The 19075-nt window shown below is 38.0% G+C and overlaps 1 protein-coding gene across 1 annotated transcript in view; it reads left to right on the top strand.

Moving 5' to 3' along the window:
• Positions 1 to 9867: 9867 nt before the first annotated feature.
• Positions 9868 to 19075, top strand: part of LOC107685149 (nuclear receptor subfamily 2 group F member 6-like) — a 12675-nt gene continuing 3467 nt past the window's right edge. The window contains exons 1-4 of the mRNA XM_016481670.1: positions 9868 to 10115; positions 13315 to 13665; positions 17402 to 17496; positions 17680 to 18255. Coding sequence (XP_016337156.1) covers positions 13397 to 13665; positions 17402 to 17496; positions 17680 to 18255 — 940 coding nt within the window. The 5' untranslated portion in view covers positions 9868 to 10115; positions 13315 to 13396. The remainder of the gene's footprint in view (positions 10116 to 13314; positions 13666 to 17401; positions 17497 to 17679; positions 18256 to 19075) is intronic.

Below are 19075 nucleotides of genomic sequence, written 5' to 3'. Positions count from 1 at the left end.
GCCGGGTGGTGGCTGTGTTTATTTATTTTTTTATCCCACATCTTCCTATTGCCTCTGTAATATGGATTTGAAGGTGGGGCTTGCCCTCCAAGCACCTCTTCATATGTGGCATGGCAAGCTCTTTGACCAGCTCCTTGATGAATAACCGTCATGCATTGGTCACACCATCCATGTAAGTCCATGTGTATGTACAAGTCACCGGTGCTTGGTGATGAGTTTTTGGCTCAAGATCTGCATTTAAAGTCACACCAGAGGTGTTCAGCTGGGATTAGGACTTGGCTTTATGTAGACCAGTCAAGTTGTTCCACACTGACTGAATCAATCGTTTTTTTTTTTTACCTTGCCTTATACACAGAGGTATTGGTGTGTTAGAATAGAAAAGGGTCCTGTTCAAACTATTGGTATAAAATTAGAAGCACACAATTCCCTAGAATAGCATTATATGCTTAAACATTAAGATTTGTACTCGTGGAAATTACTAAAGTAGTCAAACCTGTTCATTAGAAGGGGGTGTCCCAATACTTTGGACAATATAGTGAATCTTTGGTGCGGTAGGGGGCCCAACCTCATATTCTTTCATAGTGCCCAAAATTGCTAGCGGCGCCCCTGTATGTATGTATAAAACATTTCAGCAAGGCGACATTTCTCATTTTCGTTTAGTTTATCTTGATGTACTAAAATAACAAAAAAACCCCGCTTTTTATGCATTTTTGCCGTTCATTTACATGACAGTGGTGTTTTGGAGGCCTGAAAACACAAACTTTTGAAAACAGACTTCAAAGTGCACGTTTTTGAAAACAATACCATTATTGCCTCTATGTAAATTACAATAATGTGAACTTGTAAAAATAGTGATGTCATGCGCATGTGTATTACATGTTCAGTCTATAGGTATGAAATTAAATGAAATATACTTTATTGTGCGCAATAATATTATATATTTATATATTTAAAAGTATAAGGTAAAGTATATAATGTATACAGTATATGCGCAAACGCCACAGTGTTTCTTTACAAAGTTACATCGCCAACTACTGGCCTGGCATGCATAATACAGCGTTTTTAGTCATTTACACGGATCCCAGTGAACAGGGATCGTTTTGTCAATGTTGTCATCTGTACACAAAACTTTTGTAAAATGAAAAGGAAAACAAAAAATTTTTTTTAGTACATCACTGATGTCAAAACATACCCTAAAAACAACAAAAATTAATAAAAAGGACAAAAACACAATAGAATTACTAAAACTTTAACTAAAAATTACAATGAAAACATAAAATATACAAATAAAATCTAATTCAAAGTATTAACAACAACTATTATAGTATCTCAATGATATGAAAATAACACTGTGTCATAACTCTGACCTCCTGAGACCATTCCCTCTTTACGATCAAAGCAGCTGCATAATCATTTTCATTTAAAAGTCTCTGAAAAACAGATCACAGAAAATGGGTATGTGTGTGTGGTGTGTCATTCCCAGCGCGGATCGCTCTTCCTGTGAAGATTCAGCCTCACGATCGCTCTCACAGTAGAAACGGGGGGAAGGGAGATACACACAATAGAGAGAGAGGTCAGAGGAGCCTGACTCGCATGTTTGTCTTCTCTTTTCACTGATCCATGTCTTTCAGTGTCGCCCGGGCCAGCTGACTGCAGCTGTGGCAAAGGTTGAGTGTCACACCCCTGGGGTTAAAGGATTTGCTCTCTGTTGCAGGAGCTGGTGAATAAAGGGGGTCACGGGGTCACGTTAAACACAGACTCTGTCCTGAACATGCCTGCTGGGGAAGATCCGAGTTTTAGTGATCATTTGGATAAAGATAATGATTACGTCTCCTATATCGCTGTCCTAAACAAACTGCTCACTTCAACTCTGAGGTGATGTGAAAACGTCATACTGAATGATGAGATAATCATTCTTGTTTCTCCATAACCATTAATCAAACACATTTTTTACCTGGGAGACAAAAAAATGTGTGAAAAAAGTCCTGTAGACTTAAACTGAAGGAAGGACCTGAGGCATACAGGCCTAAATCTTGGTAAGATGTAACATTTAGGTACTGATATGTACACTTTAGGTTTTAATATGCACCTTTAAGGTAATAATATGCACCCTTTAGGGGTAAATAAGGTACAAAAATTTACCTTTTTCAAGGTACCACCCCAGTGACAGCTTTTGTACCTTTTTTCTAAAAATGAGGAAGACTGTGATTTATAGGCCTGAAAATGAATGAAGTCCTAAAACAAAAGTGTGACCCTGGAGCACAAAACCAGTCTTAAGTTGCTGGGGTATATTTGTAGCAATAGCCAAAAATACATTGTATGGGTCAAAATTATCGATTTATCTTTTATGCCAAAAATCATTAGGATATTGAGTAAAGATCATGTTCCATGAAGATATTTTGTAAATTTCCTACCGTAAATATATCAAAACTTAATTTTTGATTAGTAATATGCATTGCTAAGGACTTCATTTGGCTAATTTTAAAGGCGATTTTCTCACTATTTGGATTTTTTTGCAAAAAACAAATTGCACAAAAAACTATATTCAAATAGTTGTATCTCGGCCAAATATTGTCCTATCCTAACAAACCATACATCAATGGAAAGCTTATTTGTTCAGCTTTCAGATGTAATAAATCTGTGTATACATCTCAATTTTGAAAAATTGACACTTAAGACTGGTTTTGTGGTCCAGGGTCACAAGTATATTTTACTAGTTATGCCAAGCTCTAAAAAAATTTGATCAGGTAGAAATTGTAAAAACAGTAAAAATGTTGTTTTAAAAATCCTTATCCATTAAATATAGCTATGCCAAACTAGTTATGCTAAGCTCAAAAATATTTTATCAGGTAGAAAAATCCTTATCCATTAAATCACAAACGACTGGAAGAGCCATGCAAATTAATTAGTTAAAAACAGTGGGAACCCTGAAAAATATAAAAACTCCTAAAACTTCTGGAATCTTGAAATGCAATAAATTTTAATTAGAATTATTTTAGTATTTAAAAATTTCGTTTTTTAAATATATTAAAATAAGTTTGAAATACAAAACTAGGGCTACAAAGCCTTTGAATATTGTTTTAGACAATGTGGGGGGCCTTGGACTCAACATCATTGAGGATCTCTGACCTAGAACAACTAGCAAGCATCTAAAACCAGAAGTCTAGTCAGGACCAGACCAAAACTAGACCCCTCGAGACCCAGATCCAGACCTCAAGTCTTCATGCAACAATGTATTGATACATTTTTCCCCAATTGTTTGTAAATACTCACCAAGACAGGAATTGACATTTTTTTGACTTAAGTGATTAGATGCACACTGTTTAGAAGCAACGTTATTCATAACTAGCTCGCAGATCTAACTGACTAATTCACTCATTCAAATACAACAATCTGTGAAATGGAAAGTGAAAGCAAACGTCAAAGAAGAGCATGTCACACAAACCCAGCAGCATCTGTGTAGTGTAAAGTGTTTTAAGAGCTTTGGGATGCTCCAATCCCTGGGAAAAAACTCACAAAAAAAGGAGCTGTCAATCAGAGCGTGGGGGATGGGTTATCAGGGCCCTGTCCCGCCTCAAAAGAACACACGCACACACAGCGGACTCTGACCCACAGGGTTAAGGTCAGCTCATTTACCCCAAACATCGTGTCACATTTAAATACGCTTCCCGCTGAATAGCATGAGCGGATTGTGGCTGGCTGATGCTCTTTTTCTCACAGACGTCAATGCTCTCTTCTTCCTCTCTTACTCTATTTCTGTTTTCCTCTCATTTCCTCCAGCCCTCCCTTTCATCGCTCTTAACCTCTCACTCTCAGCACTTAGCGGTAAAACATGCTGCTATTTAGAAAAAAAAAAAAACATCTGACCCTGATCAAATGACTGAACGTGGTTTTTCTGTTCTCTTTTTCATTTCGGTTGTCCAACAGACTATTAAAGGGTGGAAAAATGGGTGAAAACATGCACTCACTCCTATGTCGTTCCAAACCTGTATGACTGACTTTCTTCAAATGAAACACAAATGGGCGCTGTAAAAAAAAATCTGTAAAATTTACGGCAGCTGTGGTTGCCGGAATTTTACTGTAAAAAATACGGTAGCAACATTTTAGGTTTAATGGTTTTAACTTACATTTACAGTTAAATACTGTAATTTCATTAACTGATGTAATGTTAATATATCAACCTATTGAAGTACTGGAATCTGTTTTGTACCTTTGTAATACACCGATAACCACCAAATGCAGGTGGTGATGAGAAAGTCACATGATGAACCAAAGCCCATCACAAGCAGCTTTTAAATAATAACATACATAGAAGGTGCACAGTGTCATTCACACAAACACTAAACACCATCATGGTAACACACATGAAACTGAAATAATGCAATAAACATTCATTTAACAACATTAGGTGTAACACAAACCCTAATATACAAAACTGATAAGAAAAAACTAAGAAGAAACAGAGTTATTTCAACAAAAAAACATCAAATTTGAAATGTAACGCAGGGAATTCTGGGAATGTCAATTTACGGTTATTCACTGTAAATTATAAATTTTTTCACTTCCAAAAACGGTATACTACTGTAAAATTACATGTAATGTCCAATACAGTTTTTCACCGTATATAGTAGGGGAATTTACCGTTAACCATTTAACAGGTTTGTACTGTAGCATTTTTACAGTCTTTTACCGTTAAATTCACAGCCATTTTTTATAGTGGGGATATTCTTCAAAAAATGATTTTGTAATATCAAAATGGTGTTTAATGATTAAACATGGCAACCAGCAGGTAAGCTACACTGACACCAATAGTTGTTTTATTGAGAAAGCATATTGTTTGACACTTGTATATTATACAATGACTCTTATATTGACCATGCTTATTGTGCTTTTTGGATCTTGACAGTGTTTTGGTGAACTAACTCTTCAATAAACATATCAACGCTAGACTGAATACACACGTAGCGTCGGCTGACCCAAAACCACTGCGCCGCACACAAACACTGACCTCACGTAAAAGCCTAACTCTCTTTTCCAGTAAGAGACAGATTAAGAGAGTAAGAATCTTAGAGGTGAAAGCAGGCAGCAGGGCCTTCAGTGAAGGGAGCAGGTTTGTAATCCCTTTACCCTATAAGATGTCTTCATTGAGCGTATTAGAGCCCCTAGAATCACCTCAGTTGACCCCTTTTCTTTCCCTCTTTCTCCATCCCGTTTTCTCTGTCTAGGCTGGAGAAAGGTAGTTGTGTACTTTTATCGTGGGGTATTTATTTACGTGTGCTAATCATTACAGCTACATTTTCAATATTGCAACAGAAATTAAGGGTATCGGTTTCTGTTAAATTCAAATGAACAGGTGTATTTATATACATTTACTCTATCCTAGTGACAAGTTTATCAAATGCAATTAATTGTAATAAAAATGCTCAAACAAAAGTGTTGCAATAGTCATTATGAAGCATAAACAACACTGTAAAAAAAAGAACAAGAATATATACCAGTCATTTTCTGCTAGACTTTTTTTTGTAAATCAAAATCAAAATACATGCATAACACCTGTAAAAAAAAACAATACAGAAAATTCTTTATATTAAATATTTATATTCTTTATATTAATAATATATTGTGTTTTTGTTTTACATTTATTTTTTTTATCAGTGTAGTAGTACAAAAGCTGCAGAAAAGCAGAGGAAAAATAAAAAAAGTGAAAATGGTAATAGTATATGCTTTTATTTGCACTAAAGTTATTTGCTTGAAGGGGGTGTATTATGATTTTACAGGAACATATTCAAGAATTATAAGAATTATTCCACATTTGTTTAGTGGAACCAAGGTTATTATAATGAACTAAAACTAACATTAAAACCATAAAAAACCAATATGCTGATTTGTTTCACAAGAAACATTTCTTATCTTATCAACTTTGAAAAAACTTTTTTTGCTTTAAAATTTTTTTTAAAAAAAAAAAAAAAAAAAAAAAACCTTTAGATGAAATTAGTATAAAAAACTATTTTCAAACTAATTTCAGCTATTTTTATATAATTTCTCATTTTAATTTAGTTTAACGTGATGTAATAAAATAACAAACTAACACTGTAATAAAAAAAATCATAAAAACTATATAGACATATAAAAAATAAAAACTACTAAAAACGCACAACAAATTACTAAAACTAACAAGAATTAAAAAAAAAAAGGAAAATATAAAATATAAAAACTATAATAGTATCTCAATAACATTAAAATGACTCTTGACTAAATATTTAGTTTGTGATAGACATCTTTAAAAACCTCGTAATCAATACTGAGGTCAACTCATTTGAATAACAATTGCTCAAGTGTGACTTTCCCACCAAATGAGGGCAGTTTGCTCTCTTTTTCTCAGGGTGGAGGATGTTGATTCGCGGCCCTGCCGTGCTCCGCTGAGGCCGAGCAGATGTTCCTGTATGGCTTGCTGCATGCAGTGTGCTGGTCAGTGTCTGTTGCTCCGTCTCTCTGTTAAGGTCAAAGGTCCCACAACATCAGCAGGCAGACCTCTCGCACGGGTCAGAGAGCACCACGCCGCTAATAGAGGCAAGAGAGTTCAGTGCGTGTTGCTTGGGCAAATGGTTTTGCACCTATGAAATGGTTAAAGTTTAAACCCTCTTACCACATTCCTCAACACCTGAACCAAGAGCTCAGGCCGGCTGGACTATTAATGCCGTATGACCACAGCATTGGTGAAACAGCTTTTTCCTGAAAAATCAGATCAGAATAAAACCAATCTCATATACTATAAAAGGAAAGAATTGAGGGCAGAATAGAATTTAAAGATTGAATTTTAAACAAAAGGGCTAAAATAGCGACTGGATGGCTAGTGTATTAGATAAATTATCTATGATCATTTGAGATAAATATTGGCTTTTATATGTTAGAAAGAGAGACTGTAGAGATAGTGATCAGAATCCAGGAAGGGCTGCATTCCAGATCAAAGACCAACAATTCAAGCCCAGAAATCTGGAAACACACACAGAGAGTGAAAACAAACACAGCAAGCAAAGAGAGCAGAGGACAAACAGCTCGAAATCTGTGCCATCTGGATTTTGTAGGATGCAAATCAGTAAAGCAGTGAGTGATTTTTATAAAACAAATGGCGTAAAAGAATAAACATGACATGAACAAGATACAAAGAATCACTGTAAACCTAGTGCTAAAAAAATGCATTGGTTTGAGTAGGAAAAATCTAAATTAAACAAATTAGTTCAATCAGTAGAATCGATTTCTGTTTCTGTATTTATATACATTTTTCTCTATACAAGTGACATATTTATCAAATGCGATTCATTGTAATAAAACAGCTATCATACAAAAGTGTTGCAACGCTCATTCTGAAGCATAAACTAGTAGTACTAAAGCTGCACAAAAGTATAAAGGACATTTTTTTTTTAACATTTTTATTAATATTCTTATTTTTTAACATTTGGTTTTATTTTTCAGCAAAGCGAGCAGAGGACAAACGTTCAATTAAAACAAATTAGCTCAATCAAATTAAATGTCATTATTATTTAGAACTTTTTTTTCTTTTGAGTTCACGAAACAGACACTTCTTAAAGGGATAGTTCACCCAAAAATGAAAATTGGATGTTTATCTGCTTACCCCCAGGGCATCCAAGATGTAGGTGACTTTGTTTCTTCAGTAGAACACAAACGAAGATTTTTAACTCCAGCCGTTGCAGTCTATCAGTCGTATAATGCATGGCAATGGTAACAAAATCTATGAGAGTAAAAAAAACATGCACAGACAAATCCAAATTAAACCCTGCGGCTCGTGACGACACATTGATGTCCTAAGACACGAAACGATCGGTTTGTGTGAGAAACCGAACAGTATTTATATCATATTTTACCTCTAATACACCACTATGTCCAACTGCTTTGAGCGCGCGCACGGCATCCGGTGCGTGAGGTGTGTACGCGCTCTGGCGTAGTTACATTAATGGGTGTGTGGATATCCAGCCGAAGAGCAATCAACCATAACTTCAGGCGAGCAGGCTCAGAAGTTGGGAATACGTGGAAAGTCACCACTCCCGAATGAGTTTGCGCGAGAGAACGTAATCTTTTAGTTTTAAGTCGGTTTGAACAATCCGGATAAGCGCAAGCAAGTAAGTACCATTTTGATTAGCCGTCGTACCTACAATGACTGTGCACTGTGTAAACAATGAGTGACGTATACGCGCGAGAGATCACTTCCGGCGCTTGCGTAAACTACGCCAGAGCGCGTACACACCTCACGTACCGGATGCCGTGCGCGCGCCCAAAGACAGTTGGACATAGTGGTGTATTAGAGGTAAAAAATGATATAAATACTGTTCGGTTTCTGGCACAAACCGATCGTTTCGTGTCTTAGGACATCAGTGTGTCGTCACGAGCCGCAGGGTTTAATTTGGATTTGTCTGTGCATGTTTTTTTTACTCTCATAGATTTTGTTACCATTGCCATGCATTATACGACTGATAGACTGCAACGGCTGGAGTTAAAAATCTTCGTTTGTGTTCTACTGAAGAAACAAAGTCACCTACATCTTGGATGCTCTGGGGGTAAGCAGATAAACATCAAATTTTAAATTTTGGGTGAACTATCCCTTTAAGTAATCTGAATTGGTTCATTGTTTTGAGTTTAATGAACTTGTTTCTTTTAATTCAGACTGGGATTTCTACTTCCAAGCATGCTTTACTATGGCACTCGAAAGGGAGAGTAAATGTTAAAATGAAGTCTTATACAATGATTTTGTGCAAGACTGATGTTAAGTTATTCCAAGTTAGGAGCAGTTAACATGTATGAGTACAAAATAAAAATCTGCCAGTTCTGCAATTTGAATGTATTCCCTTAAAAAGTAAATGTAACTGATTACTTCATTTTTTTTTGTTTGTTTTGACAACTTATCATACAGAAGCATGTATAAGATAAAGAAAAGGAATTTTAAAAAAGTATAGTTTACAAATCTTGTGTCATGTTTATAGAAATGTATCTTAATCTATTTTTAAAAAGTGACACGACTTTCAACAAATTTTTAGTAACAAAAAATAAATAAATAAAAGTGGTGCAACCATTAAGTTAAAAAGCTATTTATTTTCTTTACAGTCTTTACAAATTTTGTAACTTTTGAATTTCATTTGAGCTTTTAAAAATAACTTTTTGGGTTGTACCACCAATTTTACCACCTGAACCTGTTTGCTGAGAAACCAGCCAGACCATCCTTCAATTAAGACCAGCTTTGCTTGCTTCAAGACATCTCTTTCAGCAGTGTAAAAGCCAAAACAATCAGACGAGGAGACAAAAAGATTTCTGAGAGCTTCCTCCACAGAGAGTGATCTAAAAAAGCTCTAAATCAGATTAACAAAGCAGCTCAAAGCTCTTCACTGCACCAAAACACCACATTTACACCAGCTCAATACAAAACATACATCCACATAAAACAATGACTTCTTTCAACAATATTACACGATGATTGATGAAATACTACTGTCTAGTGTACTAGACAACGTCCAAGCTGAAGTTTGCTGAGGAACTGTCTACAGTTGTAAAACTAAAATCTTTGGCTATATTCTGCATTGTGATCTGATTTCAATCACACTGACACATCTTCTAATGTTTAGATCTTCACTAAGGAGGTCTTCTCCGTCCCTAGACGCATACTGAGTGTACCTATGGTCATCCCTGGAGGGGTTAACCGTGTGTGTGTGGTAACGCATTCCTGGTTGTTTGTGTAGAGTGGCTACAGCCCACTCACTGCTCTTTGACTCTATTACCCTTATAAGGCAGCCGGTGCCATGGCAACCAGAGGGCTTGAATAGCAGTGTCAAATCCCTGAACACACAGACACACGCTCGCTCGTCCTCCACTACTCAGAGAGAGAGAGAAAGAGAGAGACAGAGAACAGAGCAAGGCTTGTTGGCCAGTCACCACAGACGCTCGGGTCAGCTGTCTCTCCTGACCGTTGGATCTCGTGATTTACTGATGAATGGAGAAAGGCAGGGCACGGGAAGCAGCAGACTGCTAAAAGAGCTTAAGGTCGGTTCCTGGGAATGCTGAGGCCCCGGAGACCATACGGCTGGACCAACCGGCACTGACGAAACAAGGTACTTGAGACTCTCTCTCTCGCTCATAGAGCACAGACTGTACTGAGACTCGGCCAAAAGGTGCTTCATGCTAAGTTGCAAGAGCATTCAGGATTGTGTTGTTTAACCAAGTGAAAGAGCAAGGAACTTTCTTGAACTTTGGTCTTTGAGGAGCATGCAGGGTGGGGGCTGAGCTCGGTTTATCATTAGCCAGGTTGCTGTCTGCATGTTTGGCATTGTGGTTTTCTGCTGTTTGGGAAGCAGCTTAACCCTTATGCATAAATTATAAAAATAGTTACTCAGAGGTCCTTAGGACAAAAATGTTAGTGTCAAAAAATGTCATTAAAATATTATATTCAATTTTTATTTTTATGCTTTTACTGACAGTTTTTTTTTACCAACATCAGCCCTGATTAAATATACAGTGGGTACGGAAAGTATTCAGACCCTTAAATGATTTTAGCAAATGGCTGCAATATAACAAAGAGTGAAAAATTTAAGGGGGTCTGAATACTTTCCGTACCCACTGTATATATAGTACCAAAAATACATTTTTTAAAAGGATTTTAACCCTGTAAATGCAATTGCAAATGCAAAATGTAATTTGTTTACTGCCTCTGTTGTTTTGTTTAATGAAAACACACACACACAAAAAATCTATTCCAATCAAATTTCTATATACTAAATGCTAAGTAGATATTTTTATTATATTTTTTATTTTTATTTATTTTTTAGGATTATTACAGTCTTGGATATGTTAGTGATTGGAAGCAATATTAACTTTGATGCATTATTATTATTATTATTATTTTTTTTTTAATAATCCATTCTCGGTATCAATACCAATACATCCACACAATTACAATGACATAACTTCAATTCAATTGCCCTTTTGAAATTGAAAAAATATATATGTTTATTTGCTCCAATGGCCAAATATCAGAAAATGGCACCATCAATTACAAAATAGTAAACATGAAAAAAAAGTTAAACATTTTTTTGAAGCTTTGCTGACAGAATCAAAGCCTATTAACAATAAAATGCAAGATATCACAGTTTTGATAGACATATTTATCCTTAAGGTCCTGAGTGTAACTTTTTTTTCTACCTAGAGTAAAACAGATTTATGAAAGTAAATGAGGGTGAAATATTAAAATTCCAATAAAAATACACATTTATGGCAAATCTTATGCTGTTTGCATTGACAGACAAAAAAGATGTCCCTGAGGATGCGTAAGATTAAAGGAAGCCGTGCCTTTTGGATTATATGATGTTTAGATAACCCCAGAAGATCATTTTATTGGGGAGTGAAGTTCTCAGCTATCAACTTCGTCTCAGATGTTTCCTTCTAAAATTACAGTAGTAGACACAAATGAGACCGTTGTTGATGTACAGTAAAACCATAAAGCTATAAAATGAATTCTTGGAAGAGTTTGATGAGAAAATGTTTGACCTCACAGACTTTGGTGTCTTCTGAGCACACTGCTGAGAAACTCTTCTGAAACTAGAGGAGACACTTATGAGATTAGAGGGGAGCTCTTCACAGAAGCAACAATCTGGGAAGCAGGAGGCTTAACTTCGTCTCCATTTGCTCTCCTTTTAATCTCATTGCTGTCCAGGAGAAACAACCGAGATGCTAAGTGATCTCATTTGTGATTTTCCAGACTAAAATGTGAACAAGTAAACACGAGATACACTGGCAGGTTGAGTCAAACCTACCCAAGTGACATGTAATACCCTCAACCTTTCTAAACACGACCGCATTATTTCTCAGTACCTAAGGAACTGGTTTAACTTGTTGGTTACTAGGGGGCACGTAGAGTAGGTTTTCCTGGTGTAATGTCACGGCGGCTGCTAGCTGAGAAGGAGTTTCATTTCATCCACGTCTCAGAGCTGTGCAGCTTGTCTTTTTCCCTGAAGTCTCGGTGCGTTTATATTGTTTCCTGTGAAAAGGGCGAGTCCAACTCTGAACTGCTCATTGAATCAAAGGGATCTTGAGATCTTCAGAGGGCTTTGAAGAAAGCAACAGGGATTTTGACATGACAAAAACATGTCAGCCCGGTAAGCCTCGGAGGTCTTCAGAGTAGAGGTCTACACGGGTCCAAAAATTCGTACCCGAACCCGAAGAGACCCGTAAATGTGCTACACTGAACCGACCCGGACCCGTCTATTATTTTGAAAGTTGGACCCGGGCCCGTGCAGAACCGAGAAATGTCAAAAATGTACTACCCGGAACCGACGCGGACCGTCAATTATTTGAAAGATGGACCTGAACCCAGCAGGGAAGACACAGACCCGAGTGTACCCGATCGGCACATATTCCACAGCAAATTGCTATTAACAAGTCGATAATTAAGTTGCGAAAATTAAACGTTTTGTCTTACCTAATGTAAGAAGCCTTCGCCCTTGTACCTGTCTGTGATGCACACAATCCTCCTGGCCAAGAAAGTTCCATCCGTGTTGTTCCTCTCTTGCCAATTGAAATGCGTAATCCACTCATTATTCCAGTTTCAAAAGTCCACTTGCTGTCACGGTGACGGATGACAAATGCGACTTTGCAGTTTAGCTTTTTTTTGTATCTCGAGTCAACTTGCATAATAATTTAGACTGTTTGCCCATTTGGATTATAATAACGATTGCTCGTCCAGTGCCATAGCTGCTGACGTTAGCTTTACTTATTTGCTATCATCTCTGTGCTCTCTGAGCCGAGTCTGAGCAAAAATTTTAGATATAACAAGACGGTTCATTCATAATATTATTTAAAAAATAATCAATAATAACTCACATCACTCATGAAGGTATCCATTATCACCGCGCGTGTGCATTAACTCCTCCCACCCTGCTTCTGATGACGTCGCTCGTGTTTTTCCACCTTATTTCAAATTACCGACTCACACTTTTCTCATCCTAATTTTACAAGTTGAAAGTTACAAAACAACACACGCACAGCGCTGACTGACTCTGATAACGGCCGGGTGTTCTCCGAGTCCAATCGACTCGGGTATTACACACAATGTTAAACAGACCCGGGACCCGAAGTAATAGATTGGGACCCGACCCGGACCCGGCTGACCATTTAAAATATAGCCCCGAATCCGTACGGATCCCGGGTCGGGTCCCGGGTCCTCGGGTCTCGGGTCCTCTGTGTAGACCTCTACTTCAGAGTGCTGTTAAACGTGTTTCTCCTCCGAGTCTGACTTGCTCGGCTTACTGTCTGCAGCTTAAAGGGATTCGCTCCGGGGCGGCTCTGAATTCTCGACGTGGGAAGGGTTCTCAAGCAGCTCCTGCTGGTGAACACAGAAATGGCCATGGTGAGCGGGGGATGGGCCAACCCCAATGGCAGCGCTAATGGACTCGTTGAGAAAGGTTACCTGCGGGGGGAAGAGGAGAGCAGCTCGCCCGGGGCGGGGAACAGCGACACGGAAGGTGGCGAGGAGGACAAGGCCTGCGTGGTGGACTGTGGGGTGTGTGGGGACAAATCCAGTGGGAAGCACTATGGTGTTTTCACCTGCGAAGGGTGCAAGAGTTTCTTTAAGAGGAGCATCAGACGGAACCTCAACTATACCTGCAGGTGAGACACAGATGCATTATCCATCACATCGTCTTACATTGGTTAGCAAACAGGTTCATGTTTTCCACTTACATTCTTTTTTTATTCAATTCATAATGTGATTACAACAAACTGGCACAATCGTAAGTTTTTTTTTGCAAGGAACTGAAGGCTCAACAAATCAGAACCATCTGTAAATAAATAAACAAAAAGATTTGTGACTGCTCAGACACAACAGCCAATCACACGCCGTGTTTCCAGATGCAGCTTGGCAAAGGAATTTGGCTGAACTTTCTGTGAACTGTGTTAACCTTTTACTGACACTTAAATTAGAGTGTAGGCCTATGTAAGTGAACATTTACAAACTCATGAATCAGAGCCTGCAATAAAGGAGATGAGTAAATCATAGTAATCATGCTATAATAAATGCTTGATGCTTACTTTTTTCTCAAGGAGCATGTGTGCTCCTAAGTCAATTTAAAGGTGCCATAGAATGCATTGATACAATAGGCCTATTTTAAATTGTTCTCTGATGTACCCAGAGTGTGTATGTGAAGTTTTATCTCAAAATACCCCACAGATAATTTTTTATAGCTTGTTGAAGTTGCTACTTTTAAGGGAATGAGACAAAACGCGCTGTTTTTGTGTTTGTCCCTTTAAATGCAAATGAGCAGGTGCTCCCGCCTCCCTTTTCAAAAGAGGACGGAGCTACAAGAGCTCATGCTCCGGCATACCGGTGTTATGGTTTAACTGGTGGTGTCCGTGTTACTGACTTCACATTGCTTCCAAATGCAATTTTTAACTACCACATTCCTATTTACGATCATTCTGGTGGCACGTGAAGGAAGCATCAGTGAAAACAGGCAGAGACAATGGTAGCTTTAGCAACATTAGCCTTACAGAGAGCCAAGAAGCTCTTTTGGAAAACAAAATATGACGCGTGGTGCTTACTTTGTCTGGAGTCTGGACGTTTGCACACAAAGCGTTGGTATCGATCCCTCTTTCAGAAGCAAACTTTGCACAACAGCGCTGAACTTACCCTCGTTTGTGAGGCAGTCCGGCGTAAAATGATTAGCACAAACATATAGGACTTTTCCGTTTTTTTCCAGGACATTTCCTTCGAAAATTAAATTTAACCACCGTGTCCTCAGCGATCTATGGGACTCCTATGTTCGTTGGTGCATCCCAACACACGACACTTGTAATGGCCCTTTGGTGCTGACATTGTATCTCAAGCAGCTACAGCAAGAAAACAGTAATGGCGGACTGCTGCTTCTCACTCAGGGCTGTGTCTATGCTAATAGGGCAGAGATTGTCACAAATGGGCGGGACTTTCCCGAGTATGACGTCATAGTAGTGAGAAACCTGGAACCACTTGTTTGGAGAGACTGTTTATGATTTATTGGGATTATAAAAAAATGAGTGGGTGGATTTTTACCATTATAGGCTGGTTGTTTTCACACACTGCGGCCACACAACTGTGTTCAACCACCTTATAAAAGTGATTTTTGCATTCTATGGCACCTTTAAAATAAACATGAAAAATGTAGAGGCTCAATGAAAAAAATAAATAGGTTTTTAATTATTTTTCACACACACACACACACACACGCACACGCACACACACACGCACACGCACACACACACACACACACACACACACTCTTTGTGGGGCTTTTAAGTATAAAGGCCAAAATACAGCGGGACTCTTATTTTGAAATGCTTTATCTGGCTGCTTAATTAAATGGGTATGGGAGATCGAAATATGCATTCTTACATCCATCTCTACAATATGTTACAATATAACCATGGAGTAAAAATGACATAAGCAATGTAATAATTTCATTAACAGTAAATCAATCAAGCAATTGCTTGGAATGAATGCATTTTTTGCGAGCTGCTCTGAAACCACGAACCTGTTGAACGCGCAAACACCCACTGCGTTTTGACTTCGAAACGTGCAGCGCTCTTATTTAATGAAAAGATGAATAAAAGATGAATAAAAGCATTAGTCCGTTTCGCGATTCCTGTCAGCAAATTTAAAATCTCTTAAAATCATAATTAAGACGTTTGTTATTTAATTTAAGACGCTTAAGGCTTTTTATGAGCTTAACTTTTCATAAAACTGAGGGACGTTTTAATTCATACACGTGCTCCTAAATACATTTTACACATCTATTCGTAGTCACAAATGTCAGTAAAATGCTGTCGAGCCCTGCGAGAATGTTAATCAAGTAAGATTAATACTAATATTAGGATTTAGGCCGTTTTCTGCAAGTAAAGATGTCTTTCTTTCACATTGCATCAAAACATTTTTAGTTGAACTCTATCGTACATCTTGTCCTAACCAGGAACAACTTGACAAACGACTAGCAATACAAGCTCTCTCTTTCTTGGCTGTAAAGCACTCATACTGACCGCAACTGAAGCAACCGACAGTCTGTCATTTTCAAAATTGAGACAACTGGAGTAACAGGAACTGTTGGCAATGTGACAAGTTGAGCAGAGTTCAAATGTATGTAAATAAACAGCAGCAAGATACATCACAATCAAGAAGCTGAAAGTCTAGAACAGCGACTTGGTGACTTGACCACCAGCTAATTAATCGCTAACTGAGTTCTTTGTCTTAAGCAACTGTGATCGCAACAGGACATTTGGACAGTCTGGATGTGTAGGCCTACTGTTGGCTTCTGGATATCATATTATGTCAAAAGCATTTCTTTGTTGAGCACAGACATATTTGACCAAGTCAGTAAGACTTAATGATGGCTTGACTTATTTATAAAATGTTCTGGGAGAAAACAGAATTACAAAAATATCCACAGTATGCCGTAATAGCTACATGCTAACATTTTCATTTCCCAACCCAGTAAAATACCAAGCCATTATGAATGATGTTGCACAAAGGTACATGGCCGTTGAAACACTATTGTGCATGTTGTATAATTGGCCTCTTACAGCAGATCTAACATTAGCCTTGCTGCCATGGGAACTTTAGGAATGAATGAACAGACAGAACTGTGTCCTTTGTGTTTGTGCCAAGGTTATGTGATAATTTACCGGAGAATCACTGGAGAGCTCTTCACACATGACAACTCAGAAAAGACAGAGATTAATGCACATTCAGCTTTATTTATTGGATTACACCTGCAACTGAACTATTTTTATTTATTAGTGTGTTATTGAGTTAGAATTTGTCTTATCAACACAGAAGACCTAAAGCTCACAGGTTTTTAAACGACTTGGTTTTGTTCACATACGTTTATTTTTATTCCTCAACATTCAGTGAAGTTCAGTCAATCTTGCCTTTTTATATTAAATATATAGCAGTTGTACTAGTTTTAGGGATTGTGACAATTTTTTGGGAAACACTCATTGCAAATCATTGATCATTTATTCATGCATTTATAAGGGTAATTGTGTCTTTAATTTGAAGCTGGTATGTAAAAACGAGTGTTTTGTGCCATTATGTCAAGTCTCAATGTAGCACAGTCTTCCTCAGATCTGCCTTTATTCTGCACAGAATTTCAGCATTACACAGATAATATTAGAATTAAATAATGACTTAAATGGTCCGTATCTGCAGAGATTATAATATAACATTCAGGGAAGATATCATGCTATCTGTAAATAGTGATGTTCACACCTGGCAACGTTTCACTGTTGATCTGAATGCTCATTATCTTTTGAAAAGTGCTAAATCTTAAATTATCTCTTGTATTCTCTTGGCTCAAAGGTATCTAAACTGTCTTCACAGGTCAAACAGAGAGTGTCAGATTGATCAGCACCACCGTAACCAGTGTCAGTACTGCCGTCTGAAGAAGTGTTTCCGGGTCGGTATGAGGAAAGAAGGTCAGCAAACCAGTGATATATATTTGTAATAAATATTATCTAAATATTTATAGTCTATTTATATCTGACCATTTCCCAAACAGTTTCCTACATAGCTTTGCTAGTTTCATGTTACCTGTATCATCCTTTCTGTTTGTGTCATTATATTGATGGTTCCTTTCTCTCTGTTGTTTTTTTTTCCAGCGGTCCAGCGTGGTCGAATCCCTCCCTCCCACGCAGGCATCAGTCCAGCCTCCATGGTTGGAGTGGGTGGAGATGTTGGAGGAGGTCACGGCATGGGTGCTGATTTCTTCAATGGTCAGCCAGTGTCTGAGCTCATCTCTCAGCTGCTGAGAGCAGAGCCGTACCCCAGCAGCCGCTATGGAGCCCAGTGCGGCCAGCAGCTCACAGGAGCCAACAGCTCCGTCATGGGCATCGACAATATATGTGAACTGGCAGCCCGGCTGCTCTTCAGTACCATAGAGTGGGCCCGGAATATTCCCTACTTTCCTGACCTGCCCGTGTCGGAGCAGGTGGCCCTTCTGAGGCTCAGCTGGAGTGAACTGTTCATCCTGAATGCAGCTCAGTCGGCTCTGCCTCTGCACACGGCGCCCCTGCTGGCAGCTGCCGGCTTTCACTCCTCCCCCATGCCCGCTGACCGTGTCGTGTCCTTCATGGACCAGGTGCGGGTTTTCCAGGACCAGGTGGACAAGCTGGCACGACTGCAGGTGGATTCTGCTGAATACAGCTGTCTGAAAGCCATTGTTCTGCTCTCACCAGGTGCGTGATCAACCTGTGTTAACAATATATTCCATAGAACCGTTTTCAAATCATTACTTTATCAAGATCCATAGCAATTGATAACTATTACCGTTGTTTATGATTAGGATTACAAATTTGAACGTGCTTAAACTTACCACCAGTGTTGGGGGTAACGCATTACAAGTAACGCGAGTTACGTAATCAGATTACTTTTTCAAGTAACTAGTAAAGTAACGCATTACTTTTTAATTTACAAGAAAATATCGGAGTTATTTTTTCAAATAAGTAACGCCAGTTACGTTTTTTCCCCGTTTATTGACTGAATGCTCTCCTGTGCCCATGTTGAGAGAAATCGGGAGTAAGATGTTACTCTAGTTCTAGAATAAATGTGAACATGCTTTAATTCATCTCACTCACTAAAAAAAAACAAAAAAAAAAACAGATTTAGTTTTTCCTCAAAATTAATAAAAACAGTTAAAAGCAACTCAGCATATGGCGCAAGGCTGCAATAATTAAATATGTTAAATAATAGAAATATCCTTTACGTATTTAATCCCATTTTATTAACCAATTTGCTGCTGACCTTCGATGATCCAATTCAACCATACTAATAAGCAAAAATTACACAAGATAAGCTAACATTTCTTTTTCTTTTTTAATTGCTGAAGAGTGTTGAACTTTCTTCTTCTGTGTTCGACTGTACAGACGCGAATTTACATTTCCTTCAGCCTGAGGCTTTTGGTGTGAAAGGGCTTTTACATTTGCCAAAAATAGAACTTTTTATATTAAAAGCAAACAAGCAAGCCCAGCCCAGATTTAAAAAGTAACGTAATTCGTT

This window comes from Sinocyclocheilus anshuiensis, unplaced genomic scaffold (assembly GCF_001515605.1).
Source record: "Sinocyclocheilus anshuiensis isolate Anshui unplaced genomic scaffold, SAMN03320099.WGS_v1.1 scaffold689, whole genome shotgun sequence".
Lineage (NCBI taxonomy): Eukaryota > Metazoa > Chordata > Actinopteri > Cypriniformes > Cyprinidae > Sinocyclocheilus > Sinocyclocheilus anshuiensis.
Note: the sequence above shows the minus strand (reverse complement) of the source record. Positions and strands in the feature narration are given on the sequence as shown.